Genomic DNA, 22,705 nt, shown 5'->3' on the forward strand with positions numbered 1-22,705 from the left:
CAGGCGAGGTAGTTAACATCTCTACCTGGCCACCGTGGCCGAATAAGGTCCATTGTCCGAAACGTTGCGCTATTAAATAATTATATATATTCCTTAAAGGCCGCTACGCTGCGCTACGAACCCGGCGACCCGAGTTCGATTCCCACTCACGGCCAACATCCAGCGACGATTGTCTGAACCGGGCCCTGGGCCTCCCCTAGGTCGACTCAGCCTCAAAATGAATACTCGGCGCGGTGTGTAGTGAACACCGCCACTGGGGAGACAAAGGCGGCCGGGCGTGGTGCTGGCCACCAACCTCCTCGTGTGCCGTGCCGGCCTTCACAGGTGCTGCTACTCGCTACTAACAGCACTTGCCCCTACAGCCTGTCACAGGCTACACGGGGGAGCTTTGTCTTTGTGGGGGGGGGGGTGTGGTCAAGTGAGTCGTCTCGCGCCGCATCGAGCCGTCCGCCCCGCCCCCCCTGCGCCTACTCGTGACGTCACGAGGCCTGCTCCTCCTCCTGCTGCCCGCCTCCTGCTCCTCGCCTGGGTCCCACTCCTCGCCCGCCTCCCTCCGCTCGTTCCTCGCCCTGCCCTTTCTCCTCTTCCTCCTCTCCCCCTTCTCTTTCTCCTCCTCTCCTCCTCTCGCCACCGCCGCCGTCGTCGCCGTCGTGACTTCGAGTGGTTTCCCCTTTCGTTGCACAAAGCAGTCGCCTGGTCAAGGTGAGGATTTCACCACCCGGAGGGAAGCCCGCGGTTTCCCATACGAGTCAATGGGGTAGGGGGGACACCCACAAAGCCACCCAGCCACCCACCCACGCAGCCACCCACCCAGCCAGCCACCCAGCCAGCCAGCCACGCACCCAGCCAGCCACGCACCCAGCCAGCCACGCACCCAGCCAGCCACCCACCCAGTCAGCCACCCAGCCAGCCACCCACCAACCCACCCAGCCAGCCACCCAGCCAGCCACCCACCCACCCAGTCAGCCAGCTACCCAGTTACCCACCCAGCCACCCACCCAGCCAGTCACCCACCCACCCAGTCACCCACCCAGTCAGCTACCCACCCACCCAGTCAGCCACCCAGTCAGCCACCCACCCAGTCAGCCACCCAGCCAAGCAGCTACCCAGCCCGCCACCCACCCAGCCAACCAGCTACCCAGCTACCCAGCCACCCACCCAGCCAGTCAACACAAAGCCAGCCAGCCACTCACCGAGGCAACCAGTCACCCAACCAGCCACTCACCCACCAACTCAATAGGGACCAATATGGCGTCGGGTTCCTATAGGGATTCGGGTCCTAGAGGAGTCAATAGGGATCCGGGTCCTATAGGAGTCAATAGGGATTCGGGTCCTATAGGAGTCGATAGGGTTCCGGGTCCTATAGGAATCAATAGGGTTCCGGGTCCTATAGGAGTCGATATGGATCCACCTGTGACTGTGCCTGCTTCAGCCTGTCCTTGTGATGGACACGCCTCTCTGCCCTACACGATCCAGTCTTGGGACGCCACGATGGCTGGGAGATGTTAACTACCTCGCCTGGTATACAGGAGGTCGCCGTAGGTTCGATCCCGACCCTGACGATGCCTGCTATTTGGAGTTTGCGTGCCTATCATCATCACGGTGGCTAGGAGATGTTAACTACCTCGCCTGGTATACAGGAGGTCGCCGTGGGTTCGATCCCGACCCTGACAATGCCCGCTGCTGTATACTTGGAAAACTTAAGAATACGTGTAATCCTTTCTGGCAACAGAAGAGCCGTTAAGATGTTCACACACCAAATGGATTCCTTTTGCAAGGCACGGTAAAGACTACACTTTTATCTTTCATCATTTATCTACTGGAAAAAGGTCCCATAGATCTGGAAATTTGGAGTTTGCCTCTCTCTCTCCCCCCGTTGTCGCGAGTCCTCCGGTTGTTTCCTTCCACATTTAAATCAACGTCACGCGTTTACATTATTCTTCAACACACCAGTGGGCTGAAGTAGTGAACTATTTGTCCTTTGTAAACGTGACACATCTTTTTTACTGTTTGGCCGTGTTTGGTGGTGGAGGGTTACGACACATTTATAAATAACGCGATCTAACCCCAAAAAACCTTTATTATGAATTATTTGGCTGCTGTACATTTCCATGAGTTGATGACGATGATGATAAGCCATCACTTGATCGAGCTATCGTTTGTGATTGCCAGGTCGCTTCTGAAACAGAGCTACTACATTTTGACTTGAAGCTTTCGTGACTGCAGGAATCCGTACTCTTTGGTTATTTCGGTAAAGTCACGTTGATAGAAAAATAATAAAAAAATTAAGTTAATAAAAAATGACAAAATTAAAATAAGAAAAGACCATTAGTATAGACTGTAGCCTGGTTCTTAATCGGAGTGAGTGTACTGGCAGTCTATAATGCAGACTGTAGCCTGGTTTTTAAGCTTGGTGAGCGTATTGGCAGTCTATAATGTAGACTGTAGCCTGGTTCTTAACCTTGGTGAGTGTATTGGCAGTCTATAATGTAGACTTAGTCTTGGTTCTTTCAGTAATACAAGATGAAATACAAACAATGAAAAATACAGATAAAAAATAAAAAAACACAAAAACCACGACGTTTCGACCACAACAGGGGCGATCTTCTTCAGGAGGAAAGAGGGAGATGGTCACCTAAGGCAACCATTTACAGAGGTTTAAAAAATGGGCGTGGCACAAGCGCAACGAAGCGGGCGGGGCACCTGTGCCCTGGGGTCAGACAAGAAGAAAACGACACGAATCAAGTCGCGACCCAAAGTGGTTGATGACATCTTTCCAATGATTGCTGAGTTTTATAACCATCCTCTCGGTTGAAATTGTGTTTGTGTCTGTATATATATGGATGGCCTAATGAACGAATCTTTGTTGATAGCCAGTGGGCTTGCAAAGTATTTTATTTTGTATTACTGAAAGAACCAAGAATAAGTCTACATTATAGACTGCCAGTACACTCACCACCGGCTACTCACCACGTGGCTGCTGCTGCCTTCTCGCTCGTTTGTGGTTCCTCCTCCGAGTCGTCCTCTCTCTTTCCAAGTCGTCGTCCCCCTCTCTCTCTCCGTGCCATCCTCTCTCCTGTTTAGAGGCAAGCGGAGGCGATGTCGTCACTGAGCCCATCATGGCTCGTCTAACCCGTGACCGGGCTTTGCCGGCGTGTCTCTTCCTGAAACTGGGCCTCCACCTAAACCCCCCCCCCCGGCTCCCCCCCTGCTCCATCCCCGCTCACCCCCCCCCGCCCCGCTCCCCCCCCCCTGTCACCCACCTGACAGATTGTGAAGCGGCTGAGGTGGGGGGGCCGGCCCCGCTCACATGGACCCCGCCAGGATGTCTCGGGGCCGGCCGGCCTCGCACGGCCGGGCCGGCGTCGCGGGCCCCGCGCTGTGGCGGGAGTCGCACGGACACGGACCTCCGATAGCGACGATCGGCGCCGGCGAGGAAGTGCCCACGGGTGAGGGATGGCGTTGCCACTCGCCAGGCCGGTGCGGTGGGTGAAGGTGACAGTGCGGGAGGGGCATCGCGGTGGCTATGAGATGTTAACTACCTCGCCTGGTATACAGGAGGTCGTGGGTTTGATCCCAACCCTGACGATGCCTGCTGCTGTATATTTGGAGTCTGCGTGTCTCTCTCTCTCATCATCATCACGGTGGCTAGGAGATGTTGACTACCTCGCCCGGTATACAGGAGGTCGTGGGTTCGATCCCGACCCTGACGATGCCTGCTGCTGTATATTTGGAGTCTGCCTTCAGGTGAAGACGATCGCTTGTGTTGTGATCGAAACGTCGTGGTTTTCTGTTAAAATTTTTATTAATTTTGAACCTATCTACGTGACTTTACCGAAAGACCCAAAGAATATGAATTCCTGCAATCACGAAAGCTTTAAGTCAAGGTTTATTTTTACAGTTTCACGTCCGCTTCGGCGGGACGTTCCCTCGCGTGGTGCGACTCCGAGAGCGCACTCGGCACGAGGCTTGGGAATCCCGAAGGGCGGAAGCCGCAGCAAAACAAAAAAAAGTCTTAACGTCCTAACCTGAATGTGACATTTTTCAGTCATCGGAGTCGACGAGTATGACACGAAGCCCAAGTCTGGAGGAGACTCGCCGAGGGATGAGGCCACGGATTCCTCGTGGAGCCCGGCAGAGGTGGAGGAGAGCGGAGACGGCGACGGTGAGGAGCTCGGAGGGGGACGGGGGAGAGGTCACGGGGAGTTTGGGTCTCTTAGAGACAGGGAGAGGTCACAGGGAGTTTGGGTCTCTTAGAGACGGGGGAGAGGTCACGGGGAGTTTGGGTCTCTTAGAGACAGGGGAGAGGTCACGGGGAGTTTGGGTCTCTTAGAGACGGGGGAGAGGTCACAGGGAGTTTGGGTCTCTTAGAGACGGGGGAGAGGTCACGGGGAGTTTGGGTCTCTTAGAGACAGGGGAGAGGTCACGGGGCGTTTGGGTCTCTTAGAGACAGGGAGAAGTCACGGGGAGTTTGGGTCTCTTAGAGACAGGGAGAGGTCACGGGGAGTTTGGGTCTCTTAGAGACGGGGGAGAGGTCACGGGGAGTTTGGGTCTCTTAGAAACAGGGGAGAGGTCACGGAGAGTTTGGGTCTTTTAGAGACAGGGAGAGGTCACGGGGAGTTTGGGTCTCTTAGAGACAGGGAGAGGTCACAGGGAGTTTGGGTCTCTTAGAGACGGGGGAGAGGTCACGGGGAGTTTGTGGTCTCTTAGAGACGGGGGAGAGGTCACGGGGAGTTTGGGTCTCTTAGAAACAGGGGAGAGGTCACGGGGAGTTTGGGTCTCTTAGAGACGGGGGAGAGGTCACGAGGAGTTTGGGTCTCTTAGAGACGGGGAGAGGTCACGGGGAGTTTGGGTCTCTTAGAGACAGGGAGAGGTCACGGGGAGTTTGGGTCTCTTAGAGACGGGGGAGAGGTCACGGGGAGTTTGGGTCTCTTAGAAACAGGGGAGAGGTCACGGGGAGTTTGGGTCTCTTAGAGACGGGGGAGAGGTCACGAGGAGTTTGGGTCTCTTAGAGACGGGGAGAGGTCACGGGGAGTTTGGGTCTCTTAGAGACAGGGGAGAGGTCACGGGGAGTTTGGGTCTCTTAGAGACGGGGAGAGGTCACGGGGAGTTTGGGTCTCTTAGAGACAGGGAGAGGTCACGGGGAGTTTGGGTCTCTTAGAGACAGGGGAGAGGTCACGGGGAGTTTGGGTCTCTTAGAGACAGGGAGAGGTCACGGGGAGTTTGGGTCTCTTAGAGACAGGGGAGAGGTCACGGGGAGTTTGGGTCTCTTAGAGACAGGGAGAGGTCACGGGGAGTTTGGGTCTCTTAGAGACAGGGAGAGGTCACGGGGAGTTTGGGTCTCTTAGAGACAGGGGAGAGGTCACGGGGAGTTTGGGTCTCTTGGAGACGAGGAGAGGTCACGGGGAGTTTGGGTCTCTTAGAGACAGGGAGAGGTCACGGCGAGTTTGGGTCTCTTAGAGACGGGGGAGAGGTCACGAGGAGTTTGGGTCTCTTAGAGACGGGGGAGAGGTCACGGGGAGTTTGGGTCTCTTGGAGACAGGGAGAGGTCACGGGGAGTTTGTGGGTCTCTTAGAGATAGGGGAGACGTCACGGGGAGTTTGGGTCTCTTAGAGACGGGGGAGAGGTCACGGGGAGTTTGGGTCTCTTAGAGACGGGGGAGAGGTCACGGGGAGTTTGGGTCTCTTAGAGACAGGGAGAGGTCACAGGGAGTTTGGGTCTCTTAGAGACAGGGAGAGGTCACAGGGAGTTTGGGTCTCTTAGAGACGGGGGAGAGGTCACGGGGAGTTTGTGGTCTCTTAGAGACGGGGGAGAGGTCACGGGGAGTTTGGGTCTCTTAGAGATGGGGGAGAGGTCACGGGGAGTTTGGGTCTCTTAGAGACAGGGAGAGGTCACGGGGAGTTTGGGTCTCTTAGAGACAGGGGAAAGGTCACGGGGAGTTTGGGTCTCTTAGCGACAGGGGAGAGGTCACGGGGAGTTTGGGTCTCTTAGAGACGGGGGAGAGGTCACGGGGAGTTTGGGTCTCTTAGAGACAGGGGAGAGGTCATGGGGAGTTTGGGTCTCTTAGAGACGGGGGAGAGGTCATGGGGAGTTTGGGTCTCTTAGAGACAGGGAGAGGTCACGGGGAGTTTGGGTCTCTTAGAGACAGGGAGAGGTCACAGGGAGTTTGGGTCTCTTAGAGACGGGGGAGAGGTCACGGGGAGTTTGGGTCTCTTAGAGATGGGGAGAGGTCACGGGGAGTTTGGGTCTCTTAGAGACGGGGGAGAGGTCACGGGGAGTTTGGGTGTCTTAGAGACGGGGGAGAGGTCACGGGGAGTTTGGGTCTCTTAGAGACGGGGGAGAGGTCACGGGGAGTTTGGGTCTCTTAGAGACGGGGGAGAGGTCACGGGGAGTTTGGGTCTCTTAGAGACGGGGGAGAGGTCACGGGGAGTTTGGGTCTCTTAGAGATGGGGAGAGGTCACGGGGAGTTTGGGTCTCTTAGAGACGGGGGAGAGGTCACGGGGAGTTTGGGTCTCTTAGAGACGAGGAGAGGTCACGGGGAGTTTGGGTCTCTTAGAGACAGGGGAGAGGTCACGGGGAGTTTGGGTCTCTTAGAGATGGGGAGAGGTCACGGGGAGTTTGGGTCTCTTAGAGACGGGGGAGAGGTCACGGGGAGTTTGTGTCTCTTAGAGACGGGGGAGAGGTCACGGGGAGTTTGGGTCTCTTGGAGACAGGGAGAGGTCACGGGGAGTTTGTGGGTCTCTTAGAGACAGGGGAGAGGTCACGGGGAGTTTGGGTCTCTTAGAGACGGGGGAGAGGTCACGGGGAGTTTGGGTCTCTTAGAGACGAGGAGAGGTCACGGGGAGTTTGGGTCTCTTAGAGACGGGGGAGAGGTCACGGGGAGTTTGGGTCTCTTAGAGACAGGGGAGAGGTCATGGGGAGTTTGGGTCTCTTAGAGACGGGGGAGAGGTCACGGGGAGTTTGGGTCTCTTAGAGACGGGGGAGAGGTCACGGGGAGTTTGGGTCTCTTAGAGACAGGGAGAGGTCACGGGGAGTTTGGGTCTCTTAGAGACAGGGAGAGGTCACGGGGAGTTTGGGTCTCGTAGAGACAGGGAGAGGTCACGGGGAGTTTGGGTCTCTTAGAGACGGGGGAGAGGTCACGGGGAGTTTGGGTCTCTTGGAGACAGGGAGAGGTCACGGGGAGTTTGTGGGTCTCTTAGAGATGGGGAGAGGTCACGGGGAGTTTGGGTCTCTTAGAGACGGGGGAGAGGTCACGGGGAGTTTCGGTCTCTTAGAGACGGGGGAGAGGTCACGGGGAGTTTGGGTCTCTTAGAGACGGGGGAGAGGTCACGGGGAGTTTGGGTCTCTTAGAGACGGGGGAGAGGTCACGGGGAGTTTGGGTCTCTTAGAGACAGGGAGAGGTCACGGGGAGTTTGGGTCTCTTAGAGACGGGGGAGAGGTCACGGGGAGTTTGGGTCTCTTAGAGATGGGGAGAGGTCACGGGGAGTTTGGGTCTCTTAGAGACGGGGGAGAGGTCACGGGGAGTTTGGGTGTCTTAGAGACGGGGGAGAGGTCACGGGGAGTTTGGGTCTCTTAGAGACGGGGGAGAGGTCACGGGGAGTTTGGGTCTCTTAGAGACGGGGGAGAGGTCACGGGGAGTTTGGGTCTCTTAGAGATGGGGAGAGGTCACGGGGAGTTTGGGTCTCTTAGAGACGGGGGAGAGGTCACGGGGAGTTTGGGTCTCTTAGAGACGGGGGAGAGGTCACGGGGAGTTTGGGTCTCTTAGAGACGAGGAGAGGTCACGGGGAGTTTGGGTCTCTTAGAGACAGGGGAGAGGTCACGGGGAGTTTGGGTCTCTTAGAGATGGGGAGAGGTCACGGGGAGTTTGGGTCTCTTAGAGACGGGGGAGAGGTCACGGGGAGTTTGTGTCTCTTAGAGACGGGGGAGAGGTCACGGGGAGTTTGGGTCTCTTGGAGACAGGGAGAGGTCACGGGGAGTTTGTGGGTCTCTTAGAGACAGGGGAGAGGTCACGGGGAGTTTGGGTCTCTTAGAGACAGGGAGAGGTCACGGGGAGTTTGGGTCTCTTAGAGACGGGGGAGAGGTCACGGGGAGTTTGAGTCTCTTAGAGACGGGGGAGAGGTCACGGGGAGTTTGTGGTCTCTTAGAGACGGGGGAGAGGTCACGGGGAGTTTGGGTCTCTTGGAGACAGGGAGAGGTCACGGGGAGTTTGTGGGTCTCTTAGAGACGGGGGAGAGGTCAAGGGGAGTTTGGGTCTCTTAGAGACGGGGGAGAGGTCACGGGGAGTTTGGGTCTCTTAGAGACGAGGAGAGGTCACGGGGAGTTTGGGTCTCTTAGAGACAAGGGAGAGGTCACGGGGAGTTTGGGTCTCTTAGAGACAGGGGGAGAGGTCACGGGGAGTTTGTGTCTCTTAGAGACAGGGGAGAGGTCACGGGGAGTTTGGGTCTCTTAGAGACAGGGGAGAGGTCACAGAGAGTTTGGGTCTCTTAGAGACAGGGAGAGGTCACAGGGAGTTTGGGTCTCTTAGAGACAGGGGGAGAGGTCACAGAGAGTTTGGGTCTCTTAGAGATGGGCGAGAGGTCACAGAGAGTTTGGGTCTCTTAGAGACGGGGGAGAGGTCACGGGGAGTTTGGGTCTCTTAGAGACAGGGGAGAGGTCACGGGGAGTTTGGGTCTCTTAGAGACAGGGAGAGGTCACGGGGAGTTTGGGTCTCTTAGAGACAGGGAGAGTTCACGGGGAGTTTGGGTCTCTTAGAGACAGGGAGAGGTCACGGGGAGTTTGGGTCTCTTAGAGACAGGGAGAGGTCACGGGGAGTTTGGGTCTCTTAGAGACGGGGGAGAGGTCACGGGGAGTTTGGGTCTCTTAGAGATGGGGAGAGGTCACGGAGTTTGGGTCTCTTAGAGACAGGGGAGAGGTCACGGGGAGTTTGGGTCTCTTAAGAGACGGGGGAGAGGTCACGGGGAGTTTGGGTCTCTTAGAGACGGGGGAGAGGTCACGGGGAGTTTGGGTCTCTTAGAGACGAGGGAGAGGTCACGGGGAGTTTGGGTCTCTTAGAGACGAGGGAGAGGTCACGGGGAGTTTGGGTCTCTTAGAGACGGGGGAGAGGTCACGGGGAGTTTGGGTCTCTTAGAGACAGGGGAGAGGTCACGGGGAGTTTGGGTCTCTTAGAGACGAGGGAGAGGTCACGGGGAGTTTGGGTCTCTTAGAGACAGGGGAGAGGTCACGGGGAGTTTGGGTCTCTTGGAGACAGGGAGAGGTCACGGGGAGTTTGTGGGTCTCTTAGAGACGGGCGAGAGGTCACGGGGAGTTTGGGTCTCTTAGAGACGGGGGAGAGGTCACGGGGAGTTTGGGTCTCTTGGAGACAGGGAGAGGTCACGGGGAGTTTGGGTCTCTTAGAGACGGGGGAGAGGTCACGGGGAGTTTGTGGTCTCTTAGAGACGGGGGAGAGGTCACGTGGAGTTTGTGGTCTCTTAGAGACAGGGAGAGGTCACGGAGTTTGGGTCTCTTAGAGACAGGGGGAGAGGTCACGGGGTGTTTGGGTCTCTTAGAGACAGGGAGAGGTCACGGGGAGTTTGGGTCTCTTAGAGACAGGGAGAGGTCACGGGGAGTTTGTGGTCTCTTAGAGACAGGGGAGAGGTCACGGGGAGTTTGGGTCTCTTAGAGACAGGGAGAGGTCACGGGGAGTTTGGGTCTCTTAGAGACAGGGGAGAGGTCACTTCGTCACCGGCTTCCGTCAAAAGTTGGCGACGACGAAACTTCCTCCGCTTGAACGGCGGCGTCGAGAAGGAGGGCGGTGCTCATTGGGTCACCCCCACCGCCCCGCAACTTCACAAAGCTTGCACCCTTCAACGTTACCAGCCCCCAAGTGGCAGGTCATGTAAGAGCCGTGAGACAGAAAGTGAATGTATTATACATTTGACTAGCTGTACTACCCGGCTTCGCCCGGGACTTGGATTCACCACGCCCGCCGACTTTGTCTCCCCAGTTGGCGATGTTCACACAGCAGAGCAGTTACTTGTTTGATGCCGAGTCGACCTAGGGGAGGCCCAGGACCGGTAAAAATAATCGTCACCGGTGGTGGCCGTGAGCGGGAATCGAACTCGGGTCGCCGGGTTCGTAGTGCAGTGCGCTAACCGCTACACGACAATGCGTTAGAGCTTCCACGTGCGCGGGTCACGTGACAGATTTGACGTCACAGCTCACTTGCCGTGCAAAAAAAAATACATTATTGAGCTCCCCCCCCCCCCCAAAAAAAACCTAAAAGTGTATTTTTATAATGTTTGCATGGTGTACAGTCTGGAAAGTACCGACATGGCAAATTTCAAGTTTGTTGCATGTCGGGAAGTACGCTAAACATGTTTGAACAGACACACACAATCACAACTTTGCCTTTTATATATATGGAGTTGTACATCTGTCATAATTGGCTCGGCAGGAAGCATACCAATTACTCTTTTAACTTTATTTCTTATTTGCACAAAACCAGCGATTTCCAGAGTAATATCTCGCCTATTACTTGATCACGTTATCGCGCGGTCAAAGAGTGTCCACTCACCGCTCCCCCTGGTTCTTCTCCTGGCTTCCCTTTTACACCGCCCGACCGGAAGTGACGTCATGGGTTCAACCAACGGAGCGCCTAACCAAGGGGGATTCCAAACAGTTGGAATATTCCAAGTCAAGTATTCCCAATCTTTCAAGTTATGACAGATGTACATCAAATTGTATGCACAGAAATAATACATTCACTTTCTGTCTTATGGCTCTTACAACATCGTCGGTCCGGCACGTGGAAGTCGCACGTCTGGGGGTGGGGGGGGCGGGGGTGTCGGGGGGGTCACCCCATCTGTGATTCCCACATTGGTCCTTCGAGGCTCGTGTTTTAAAAGATCACGGACACTTGGTGGGTTTTTTTTCCCCCTCCATCTTAGGAATGTCTCCCGTATCCGATCCCCCCCATCTCTGCCTCGGATGTAGAAAAGCTGCTCCATCTCATCCATAACGGAGGTTTTGTTGGGCGAGTTCGTGTAAATGTTGTGTCGTTACCCGCCACCTCCCGACGCAGACACTTGGTAAAGGTTTGTCAGGTAAACAGAACGTGCCAATTCGTGACTAGCACAGCCAAATCTGGCCATCGCCTGATGAAGCGAGTTGTAATTACTGGCGAAACGTCGCGCCCGGATTGTAAATGTTGTGGCCCTTGCTCTGCAACACACCGGTTAGGGGGGCACAGGGGGGTCACAACGTTACAACACCGAACAGCACAGCAACACGATAGTAGTGCAAAGTGTAGGTAAGGCGCAAGCAAATTACCATCGTCGGCTTGAAAAATTTTGCGCCAATTTCCGAGCCGAGCTGTTTTCAAGCCAACCATTTGATGGCACTGCTGCCCCTTGCCAGCGCGCGTTCAAACGTCGCAGTCTACCCGCGGGAGCGCGATGGGGGCGAGACGGTCGCTCGTCTTTCTTGTCCCCCCGGCAGACGTGCTCGACGATCACGAGCTGCACCACCAGCAGCAGCACCACCACCAGCAGCACCACCACCACCAGCAGCAGCAACAGCAGCCCGAGTGCCCCGAGTGCGGCAAGCTGTTCGCCAACGACCGCACGCTGCAGCGCCACCGGCGCACGCACTCGGGCGAGCGCCCGTACGCCTGCGGCGATTGCGGCAAGAGCTTCCCGCTGCTGTCGACGCTGCGCGACCACCAGGCGACGCACACCGGCGAATGGCCGCACGTGTGCGAGCAGTGCGGCAAGGGCTTCGCGCGCGTCCAGAAGCTGCGCAAGCACCGCATGACGCACACGGGCGAGCGGCCGCACCCGTGCCCGCACTGCGGCAAGGGCTTCGCGCAGCTCTCGAGCCTCAAGCGGCACGTGGGCACGCACGCGGGCGAGCGGCCGCACGCCTGCGACGAGTGCGGCCGCGGCTTCGCGAGCGTCTCGAGCCTCAAGACGCACCGGCGCACGCACTCGGGCGAGCGGCCGCACGCCTGCGGCGAGTGCGGCCGCGCCTTCTCGCAGGCGTCCACGCTCAAGGAGCACCGGCGGACGCACACTGGCGAGCGGCCGCACGCCTGCGACGAGTGCGGCAAGGGCTTCTCGAGCGTCTCCAACCTCAAGAAGCACCGGCGCACGCACACGGGCGAGCGGCCGCACGCCTGCGGCGAGTGCGGCAAGCGCTTCTCGCAGACGTCGACGCTGCGCGAGCACCTCGAGATGCACACGGGCGAGTGGTCGCACGTCTGCGACGAGTGCGGCAAGGGCTTCTCGCGCGTCACCAACCTCAAGAAGCACCGCATGACGCACACGGGCGAGCGGCCGTACGTGTGCACGGCGTGCGAGAAGATGTTCGCCAGCGTCACCGACCTCAAGATCCACCAGCGCGTGCACACTGGCGAGCGCCCGCACGTGTGCAAGGAGTGCGGCAAGGGCTTCTCGCGCGTGCACGACCTCAAGCTGCACAAGGGCACGCACCGCGGGGAGAAGCCCTACGCGTGCAAGGTGTGCGGGACGGCCTTCCAGAACCGCTACTTCATGAAGAGGCACCAGAAGGAGGAGCACGAAATGAAGGAGACGGAGAATTGACGGGCGTTCGCTGGGCGGGGGTTGGGGCTCGGCGGCACGGCGCGGGCGGTTTGTGCTTTAGCGTCTCATCCTTTTCGTCTTCACTTTTCCCCCGATTGTTGAAACGGTTCGAAACGGTCGGCGGCCCCCGCGCGAACCACCGCCTGTCCGTTGGCTCGCGGGCAAGGCCTACACGGCGCCTCGTGCTACGTTTGCGCGGTTGCATTTTCTTTAAAAAAAAATTTCCTCCGTCGTGAGAAGCGTAGCGCTGCTCCGCAGCCCCCCGGTGTTCGTGTTGCCGCGGGTCAGGGAACCGGTCCCCGAGGGCGTCGCCTTCCACCGGCGTCACCCCGCGGACGGGGACCGGACTCGGGCTCGCCGGCTCTTCGCGGTCGCGGTGCGCTGTGACCCCCGCCCCCCGCCCCCTGCCCCCCCGCGCCCCCCCTGCCCCGCCGCCCGCCCCCCGCCGCCTCGCACGCCGCTTAGTTTGCGATCTGGTTAATTCGGTGGCGTTGTGGGGTGTTTCGTGTGCGTCGTGTGTGGTGTGTGTACGTGTAGTGGTGTGTGTACGTGTAGCGGTGTGTACGTGTAGCGGTGTGTACGTGTAGCGCTGTGTACGTGTAGCGGTGTGTACGTGTGGCGCTGTGTACGTGTGGCGCTGTGTACGTGTAGCGGTGTGTACGTGTGTGGTGTGTGTACGTGTGTGGTGTGTGTACGTGTAGCGGTGTGTGTACACGTGTAGTGGTGTGTACGTGTGTGGTGTGTGGGGAGCGGTGGTGTCGCGGTTCGCGCGCCGCGCTATGAACCCGGCGACCTGGGTTCGATTCCTGCTCAAGGCCACAACACCGGTGACGATGATCTGAACCGGCCTTCACAGGTGCTGCTCGCTAACAGCACTTGCCCCGCCAGTCTATTACAGGCTACACGGGGGGGGAGGTGGAGGGGGATCTTTGTCTTTTTTTTCCCCCGGAGACGTCGTTGTCGTCGTCGTCGTCGTTTTAGTTTCATCGTGAACCGGACCGCCCGTGCCCACATCCCCACCCGAGTAGCTCACCCGGACCCTGCGACGAACGGGCCGTGAAGCTTCCCGTCAACGCCCCCGCTTGGTCTCGCGAACGCTGCGGTTGGCGCCGAGTGCGGCCGTCGCGCGGCGAACTCCCGACCCCGGCTTCGGCTTCTTTGTCGGTCGTCAGCGACGCGTAGCCCCCCGCCCCCCGCCCCCCTCCCCGGCCGCCCCCGTGGTGATTTGTGCTCCCGGTCTCCCGAGTCGCCGGTGGGAGGGCCTCGCGAGTTGATTCTTAGATTAACAGACGGTCGTTTGACTCGTGGGATTTATGCGGTTAAAGTCGCGCGTGCGGTGCGTGCGGTGCGTGCGGTGTGTGTGCGGTGTGTGTGTGCGGTGTGTGTGTGCGGTGTGTGTGTGTGTGTGCGGTGTGTGTGTGCGGTGTGTGTGCGGTGTGTGTGTGCGTGTGCGGTGTGTGTGTGTGCGTGTGTGTGTGCGGTGTGTGTGTGTGCGGTGTGTGTGTGTGCGTGTGTGTGTGCGGTGTGTGTGTGTGCGGCATATGTCTGTGTGTGTGCGGCGTGTGTGTGTGTGGGTACCGGTGGTGCAGCGGTTAGGGCGCTGCGAACCCGGCGACCCGGGTTCGATTCCCGCTCACGGCCAACGCCCGGTGACGATTCTCTGAACCGGTCCCGGGCCTCCCCTAGGTCGACTCGGCCTCAAAACGAGTACCCGGTGCGGTGTGTAGCTGGCCACCCACCCCCTCGTGTGCCGCAGCGACGGCCTTCGGGGTTGCTCGCTAACAGCACTCGCCCCTACAGTCTGTCAGAGGCTACATGGGGGGGGGGGGGGTGTGCATCTTTGTGTGGGGAATCGACAAACTTCGATTTGCCTTGACAAAAATGTTCCTCCGAGGCTGACGGTGCAAACCGAGAGGGGAATAACGATATCGGCATTCCACCCCTCTCTCCGGCTTTCTACCCGAGTTGTCCGTGGACACTGTGGGCTGTCCTTCTCGTGACTCGTTGGGAATCTGATTGTGGGAAGTTTAAGGGGAAGTTTTGTTTGCGGCTTCGCTGTTGCCTTTATTTTATATATATATAAATATATATTCTATATAAATATATATTTATATATATTATATATAGCATTAGCTGTGCGTGCGGTGCGTCTGTCCCTGCGCGTACCTGGTGCACTGTGTAAACACCGCCACCCGGTGAGACAAAGGCGGCCGGGCGTGACGTTGGCCGTCCACCCCCTCGTGCGGCCGTGCCGGCCTTCGCAGGTGCTGCTCGCTAACAGCACTTGCCCCTTACAGCCTGTCATAGGCTACACGGGCGGGTGAGGCGGGCGGGGGGGGGGCCGACCTTTGTCTATGTCTAGTGGCATATCTGCTGTATCTGGCGGCGTCGACGATGCGTGTGTCCGATTGTCGAGTAATTTAATGGTGGTGGGATGTCGGATTTGTCGGAAATATGGAAGAAGATCGCATCACGTCCACAGTCTTCCCAAGTTTGTGGGGAGGGCGGGGAGGGTGGGTGAGGATTTCTCATCTCTCCTCGCAAGCGGCCGGTTGTTCTCCGGCCACCCCAGTTTCAATTTGCCGATCGGGTGGTTTTATTTAGCGAGCCTCCACATTTGTTCCCGGCTGGCTTTCGCGAGAGAAGTTCAACGCTCGGCCCGGCCCTGCCGACGACGACGACACCGCCGACGACGCCGCCGCCGACGACCCTGGTGGTGCCGCCCGCAGCCTGCGACGATTTTCTGAGGCTGCGAAATGTCGCGGCCTCCGCCAGCTGCTGCCGGCGTTCGCCGTGACCCAAAGGCGTTGAGGCCTCTGCTCGTGCACGACCCACCGCCCCGCCACACACCACAGGTGGCCGCGTGGGCCACACAGTCGGGACTTTCGAGGGACGTCGTTGGTTTTGTATTTTTTGGTTTGCTGGCTTGGGCTCGTTCCACCAGGGAGCCACTTTTGATCCAGTGGCATGAAGGAGTTGGGCGTGAGACGAACGATTGTCGCTCAGCCTTCTCCCCCCCCCCCCCCCCCCCATGTGATTCGATGCATTGTCAAAAGTCAGATTAGGAGAGGGGGGGGCGGTGGTGGTGGGGGATTGGTGGTGGTGCTTTTTGGTCGTGTTATTGGTGGTGGTGCTTTGCAATCCCATTCAGGATTTCTCCTCTTAATGTCGTGGCGAATATCCGTGGGAAACATTTGGGGGTAGTGGGATAGTGGGGTAGTGGGGTGATGGGGTAGTGGGGTAGTGGGGTGATGGGGTGATGGGGTAGTGGGGTAGTGGGGTGATGGGGTGATGGGGTAGTGGATGTCGGCCGCGGGGCATTTGCCAACGAATTATTTTCCAGTGACAAAAAAAAATGGCATCGCCCACGCGATACGGGAAAAAATGAATAATCGCTTCACCGCGCACGCAACAATCGGACGCGCGGCGTGGCACGGGCTCGGCGTGGCACGGATGTCGAGAGTCGAACTGACGGTGCCACCGCTTGCATGCCGCACGTCGTGTGAGTTGCGAACGTTTCCCCGTTTGTCTCCCCCCCCCCCCAAACCTCCTTTCAAAACTCAAACAAAGTCACCAATAAAGGGATCTTTTGACAGGAAAACAAACAGTAACCACAACTCCCTATCGGTTTTCTTCGTGTTTTGTTTGGGGGCGTTTTTTGTAAAAAAAAATGTTTTACAAATCGGTGGTTGGTCACGGCACTGGGTGGGGGTGGGTGTTGTCTAAAACTAAAAACCGGCCCAGGTAATTAGTAAACACGAGGCCTGTGGGGCCCTCGGAACTCGGGGCCGTGCGGCAATTCTCGGCCTTCGTCGATACGCGGTCGTCGTCATGCGCCAACACAGAAAACATTCGCGGTGCCGTGCCGAGCCGAGCCGTGCCGAGCCGTGCCGAGCCGTGCCGAGCCGTGCCGAGCCATGCCGCCGCCGCGCGATCCTCCACCGGTCCCCCACGTGGGGCTGCTGGCTCCACCAAAACAGCAACCACCACCACCACCACCAAGCCAGCCCACACGAGAGTGGGTGCCTGGGTGGGGTGCCGAATATCTCGATGGGACTTCACGGCCCACTGAGCAAGTCCACATTGGAGGTGAAGAAAGATTTTAAAATAACTGCAAATATTTTTGATTTGAAGCTTTCGTGACCGAAGGAGTCCCATACTCTTTGGTTCTTTCGGTGAAGTCACTTAGTAGGTAGAAAAATAAAATAAAATCACGACGTTTCGACCGCTTGCGTTGCGACCGAAACGTCGCGATTTGTTTTATTTGATTTCTAACTAGGAACATTTTAATTGTTGTAATTAATATATAATTTTATTTACAACTCTGATCACATTTGTAATTCTCTCACACTGACCGGCATACCCCCCCACACACCGCCCACACCATGCCACCGGCCCTCAGAATGGATGGGGCCTCTGGGACCGCTGCCCCGATGGGTCAGTGCGGACCTGGCCAGGGTGACGAATCAGAGACGCATCATGGCGTCTCGCACCACCGGGAGACGAGGCCATTGAACGTTGCGCCACGTGTGTGACACGGTGGCGACGTGCTCGTCGTGACGTTGACGAAGGCCTCCTCGTCTAAGAGCTCTAAACCATCGTCACGTCAGCGCCGGTCATCATCCTCGCGGCAGCGGCGACGGCTTCTGGCTCGCCATCAGACACAGACGGCGCTTTCGGGCTGCATCTTCACGTCGTTTAGAGAGCAGCGCCTCATCCAAGGTGCTTCACAGAGAACTGGGAACGGTACAACAACGTGTCTGTGTGTGTGTCTGTGTGTGCTCACTGCGGAAGAGAGGCTGCCACTCCTCTGTCGGGAGCTGGACCGGTACCGCCTGGATCTCTGGCATTCAGGAGGTCCGGTGGACCGGTTCTGGCTCCTGCCACCATGAGGAGTGGACAGTCCTCTACTCGGGGCAGGAGACTGCCAAACAACAGGGTGTGCCTCTTCTTTTGAACAAAAGAATGAAGGGGGCGTGGGAGCGTGGCGGTGAGGTGTGGGTAGCTGTAAGCCCCAGGCTACTTTGGGCTCGCCTTCCCATCAATCGGAGGTGAGGATTGGTGGTCGTGGTTACTTATGCTCCCACCGAAGACGAACATCCGTGGAGGGATGCAGGCAAAGCCGATGAGTCAAATGCCTTCTATGACCTCCTGTCACAGGTGCTGGCTAAAGTGGCTCCTCGGGATAGAGTCATCTTGTTGGGTGACTTCAATGCCGGAGTTGGTCATGATGCTGGCACCTGACCTGGAGTGATTGGAGGGCATGGGCCGGATCAGCTTAATGACAACGGTAGGAGGCTGCTAGATTTTTGTGCAGCCCATGGACTTGTAATTACCAACACGCTGTTCCAGCATCGGCGCATCCACACAACATCATGGATGCATGCCGGGTCCAAGCAAGAACATCTGCTGGACTACATAGTGACGGACCAGCGGATGCGTGCCCATGTCCTTGACACCAGGACCTACCGTGGAGCTGATCTGCCCTCTGACCATCGACTTGCCATCTGTAAGATGCGCCGCCCATTCCACTCCGGTGGTGGGTGTACACCCAGGACTCCATTACAATCAAAAGTGGCCTGGTCTCGGTTATCTGATTAAAGTTGCAAGCTAGAATTTCATCATCGCCTGCGGCTGGGGTTGGCATCGTCTCCCACTCCTCCTGATGTCGAGGGTAAATGGGCGAGGTTTAGAACTGTGACTCATGCGGCTGCAATGTCTGCTTTGGGTACGCGGTCAGGACCTCCCCAGAGACCCTAGCTGACAGAGGAGGTGTTCAGGATGGTTGAGAAAAAGCGACAGGCCCACTGTCATTGGCTACAGAATCCCACGTCAGAGAATGAGGAGGCTTACCGCAACCTTCGCTCAGAGGTTCGGAGAGCCGTGAGGCGCTGCAAGGATGGGTGGTGGTCGCGGGTTGCTGAGGAGATGGAGTCTGCCTCAGTGGCCCGCGATCACAAATCTCTATTTAACTCCATCAAAAAAGTAACCTGCAGCGCCACACCTATTACCATCATTAGGGGAAATAACGGTGATCCAATCTCCGACCCCCAGGAACAGGTTTGCAGATTTGCTGAGCATTTTTGTGAGGTCCTGGGGGAGGGAAAATCCCTCAGCCAGGAAAACATCGTGGCACAAAGTGAGGATGACCCTGCTGAGGCTGCGGTGCCTCAAATATTGGAAGAAGTCACCCCCTGTGAGTGGCTGGCTGAAGTGCCATCTGTTGAGGAAGTACTGAGGGCGATCCGGAGTCTGAGACCAGGAAAGACACCGGGCAGAGATGATCTCCCAAGCAAAATGCTGAGGGAGGGTGGAGTTTGTGCACAGACTGCCCTATATGACATCATAACAAGTCTGGACCACTGGACGGGTTCCGCAGGATTGGAAGGATGCCCTGGTGGTCCCCCTCTTTAAGAAGGGGGACTTTAAGAAGGGGGACCGCACAGACTGTAACAACTACAGGGGCATCTCACTCCTCAGTGTGCCGGGAAAGGTCCTGGCAAGGATTATTCAACATCGCCTTGCCAGGCACGCTGAGGAGAGGCTTGCGGAGCCCCAATGCGGTTTCAGGAAAGGGCGGTCCTGCATAGATGCCATATTTTCTGTCCGTCTGCTACAGCAGAGGTGTAGGGAATTCCAGCAAGACCTACATCTCTGCTTTATTGACCTGGTCAAGGCCTATGATACCATCAATAGGCCTGGGCTCTGGGTTGTTCTTCGTGCTTTTGGAGTACCTGACCCTCTGCGCACGATCATTAAGGACCTTCATGATGGTGAGCGGGCCCGGGTAAAACTACGTGGCCGGGAGTCCGAGCCTTTCCCTGTACACCTTGGGGTGCGACAGGGATGTCCTCTGGCTCCCACATTATTTGACATCTATTTCGACCACGTAGTTCGTGAAGCCTTCAATAGCTGTACCGGGGGAATCTCCATATGGTACAGATATAATGGGAGGCTGATCGATGCCCGGGTGCGGTCAAGGGATGGCTCCCTATTGCTCAGCCATGTTACATATGCTGATGATTTGGTCATAGCTGCTCATTCAGAGGAGGAGTTGGAGACGCTGCTGCTGAGACTGGAGCATGCCACTAAGAGATGGGGCCTTACCATCAGCCCCACCAAAACTAAGCACCTGCCTGGGTATTTTGTACCATCGGACACTCCACCCCCACAACTCCCAATCGGTGATGGGGCAGTTGTGGAGAGAGTGGAGAGTTCCCATACCTGGAAAGTGTGCGTATGACCGGCTCTAGTTTAACAGCAGAGGTCTCACTCCGAATCAGTCGAGCGGCAATATCTTTTCATCGGTTGCGTAATGCTGTGTGGAAGCTACCTGGTCTGTCGCTCCGCACTAAGCTTCAGGTCTTCTCGGCCACGGTCATTCCTTCCCTTCTCTACGCTTGCGAAACGTGGACCCCCTTAATGGGACATCTTCGCCGGTTGGAAACATTTAGGCTGACCTGCCTACGATCTATCCTGGGTTTAACCAGGCCGGATTGTGTGAGGAGCTCACAAATCCTTGAAAGATCTGGCAAGGTCCCATCGGTGTGCTCCTCCGGCAGGCAAGGCTGCGTTGGCTGGGCCATGTAGCCCGCATGCCCAGCCACCGCATACCGAAACAGCTTTTGTTCGGCCGGATCGAGGGGGCTAAACGGGCGCGGCACGGGCTAGAGAAGAGATGGAGTGATGTGGTACAGGAGGACGTGGAGCTGAGTGGACCTGCCGATGACTGGTACCAGCGGTGTCAAGATCAGCCTCTGTGGAGGAGGCTCGTGAAGGACGCTACTGGGCAGTTGGAGGCAGTCGCCCTCCAACAACGGAGGGCGGAAGAGCAACGCTCACAACAACGAGCGGAGCGCCGGGTGGCTAAAGCACAGCAGGCTGGCCCAGTAGGGGGCACAGGTGGTGCATCAGCCGGCCATCTCAGTCGACCCGTGGCCCCTGGGTCTGCCCCGTGACCTCCTGCCAGCGGGCGTTCGACACGTCACGTGGCCTCAAGGTGCACATGGCCTGGCACAAGCGTCGTGGTGACGTCACCGCCACTTAGTGGCGAATGGTGGTTTTTGTGTGAATGTGTGTGTGAATGTGTGTGTGAATGTAATGGGTGGAGACGAGGTGAATGTCCTGGATGAGATGAAGTGATGGGGGGCGAATCTGTGATGCGGGAATTCGGTGGAGGCGAAATTGATGACAGGCAATGATGATGAGTGGATTGAATGAAAGGGGTTAATGAGTTATGGCCATATGATGATAATACAATTTTTTGACAAGCAATGATGATGAGTGGATTTAATGAATGGGGTTAATTAGCCATATAATGATTATTATTCTTACAGAATGATGATGAGTGTATTGAATGAATTGGGTTAACGAGTGCTCGCCACGGGATGCAATGAGAATATGAAGAGGGGAAAGTAACGGCGGCGGTGATTACGAGGGGGAGATTCAGGGAGTCGTGGGGTGAGCTCGTGAGAATTGAGCGGCCGTCTGGAACGCTCTTCCGATATCCGGAAGCCGCTGGAGCTACTCCACTTTTAAATCGTCGCCAACATTGACAAACTCATTCCTGTAAAGCCGCTTTTCGTGTTGAGTGTTGTCCTTAGCGCGGGTTGGCAATGTACGGTGCAAACGAAGTCCAACGTACACACGCATGAAGTTCAGACCAGAAGATTAGTGACCTGGTGTGGTTTGTAAACATCGCCACTGGGGAGACAAAGGCGGCCCGGCGCGGTGCCGGCCACCCACCCCCCCTCGTGTGCCACCGTGCCGGCCTTGGTAGGTGCTGCTCGCTCACAGCACTTGCCCCTACAGCCTGCTACAGGCTACACGGGGGGTCTTTGTAGGTGCTGCTCGTTCACAGCACTTGCCCCTACAGCCTGCTACAGGGTACACGGGGGATCTTTGTCTTTGTAGGTGCTGCTCGCTAACAGCACTTGCCCCTACAGCCTGCTACCGGCTACACGGGGGATCTTTGTCTTTGTAGGTGCTACTCGCTAACAGCACTTGCCCCAAGCAGCCTGCTACAGGCTACACTGGGGATCTTTGTCTTTGTAGGTGCTGCTCGCTAACAGCACTTGCCCCTACAGCCTGCTACAGGCTACACGGGGGATCTTTGTCTTTGTAGGTGCTACTCGCTAACAGCAATTGCCCCAAGCAGCCTGCTCCAGGCTATACTGGGGATCTTTGTCTTTGTAGGTGCTGCTCGCTAACAGCACCTGCCCCTACAGTCTGCTACAGGCTACACTGGGGATCTTTGTCTTTGTAGGTGCTGCTCGCTAGCAGCACTTGCCCCTACAGCCTGCTACAGGCTACACGGGGGATCTTTGTTTTCGTAGGTGCTGCACAATAACAGCACTTGCCCCAATAGTCTGCTAAAGCTACACGGGGGATCTTTGTCTTTGTAGGTGCTGCTCGCTAACAGCACTTGCCCCTACAGCCTGCAAAGGCTACACGGGGGATCTTTGTCTTTGTAGGTGCTGCACAATAACAGCACTTACCCAATAGTCTGCTAAGGCTACACGGAGGGTCTTTGTCTTTGTAGGTGCTGCTCGCTAACAGCACTTGCCCCTACAGCCTGCTGAGGCTACACGGGGGATCTTTGTAGGTGCTGCTCGCTAACAGCACTTGCCCCAACATTCTGCTAAGGCTACACGGGGAATCTTTGTCTTTGTAGGTGCTGCTCGCTAACAGCACTTGCCCCTACAGCCTGCTGAGGCTACACGGGGGATCTTTGTCTTTGTAGGTGCTGCTCGCTAACAGCACTTGCCCCTACAGCCTGCTGAGGCTACACGGGGGATCTTTGTAGGTGCTGCTCGCTAACAGCACTTGCCCCAACATTCTGCTAAGGCTACACGGGGAATCTTTGTCTTTGTAGGTGCTGCTCGCTAACAGCACTTGCCCCTACAGCCTGCTGAGGCTACACGGGGGATCTTTGTCTTTGTAGGTGCTGCTCGCTAACAGCACTTGCCCCTACAGCCTGCTGAGGCTACACGGAGGATCTTTGTCTTTGGTGGTGACGTTGCCATGGGTGGTCATAATTATTATTCTGACTGGACGCCCCCCCCCCCCCCGTATCTTCAACGCCCTTTGGAATCAACCGTGGCAAAGAGCTTTATAGCTCATCGGAT

General features: G+C 56.9%; 1 protein-coding gene across 1 annotated transcript; it reads left to right on the forward strand.

Annotated features, from left to right (window-relative positions):
• The first annotated feature begins 435 nt into the window (after nt 1-435).
• LOC116956672 (uncharacterized) lies at nt 436-16,189 on the forward strand. The gene is made up of 4 exons (XM_032978451.2): nt 436-702; nt 3,271-3,449; nt 4,049-4,165; nt 11,476-16,189. Exons 2-4 carry the CDS (start codon nt 3,311-3,313, stop codon nt 12,576-12,578), a joined length of 1,359 nt encoding a protein of 452 aa, XP_032834342.1. The 5' UTR covers nt 436-702; nt 3,271-3,310; the 3' UTR covers nt 12,579-16,189.
• Nucleotides 16,190-22,705: the final 6,516 nt, after the last annotated feature.

This window comes from Petromyzon marinus, chromosome 66 (assembly GCF_048934315.1).
Source record: "Petromyzon marinus isolate PM22_M1 ecotype Great Lakes invasive population chromosome 66, UKy_Petmar_22M1.pri1.0, whole genome shotgun sequence".
Taxonomy (NCBI): domain Eukaryota; kingdom Metazoa; phylum Chordata; class Hyperoartia; order Petromyzontiformes; family Petromyzontidae; genus Petromyzon; species Petromyzon marinus.

Excerpts from the sequence above, each read along its gene's own strand:
- LOC116956672 (XM_032978451.2), top strand. The coding sequence starts at position 3,311 with ATGGACCCCGCCAGGATGTCTCGGGGCCGGCCGGCCTCGCACGGCCGG. Across the intron at positions 3,450-4,048 it reads CGGCGAGGAAGTGCCCACGG|TCATCGGAGTCGACGAGTAT; the intron begins GTGAGGGATGGC and ends GACATTTTTCAG. Across the intron at positions 4,166-11,475 it reads GGAGAGCGGAGACGGCGACG|ACGTGCTCGACGATCACGAG; the intron begins GTGAGGAGCTCG and ends TCCCCCCGGCAG.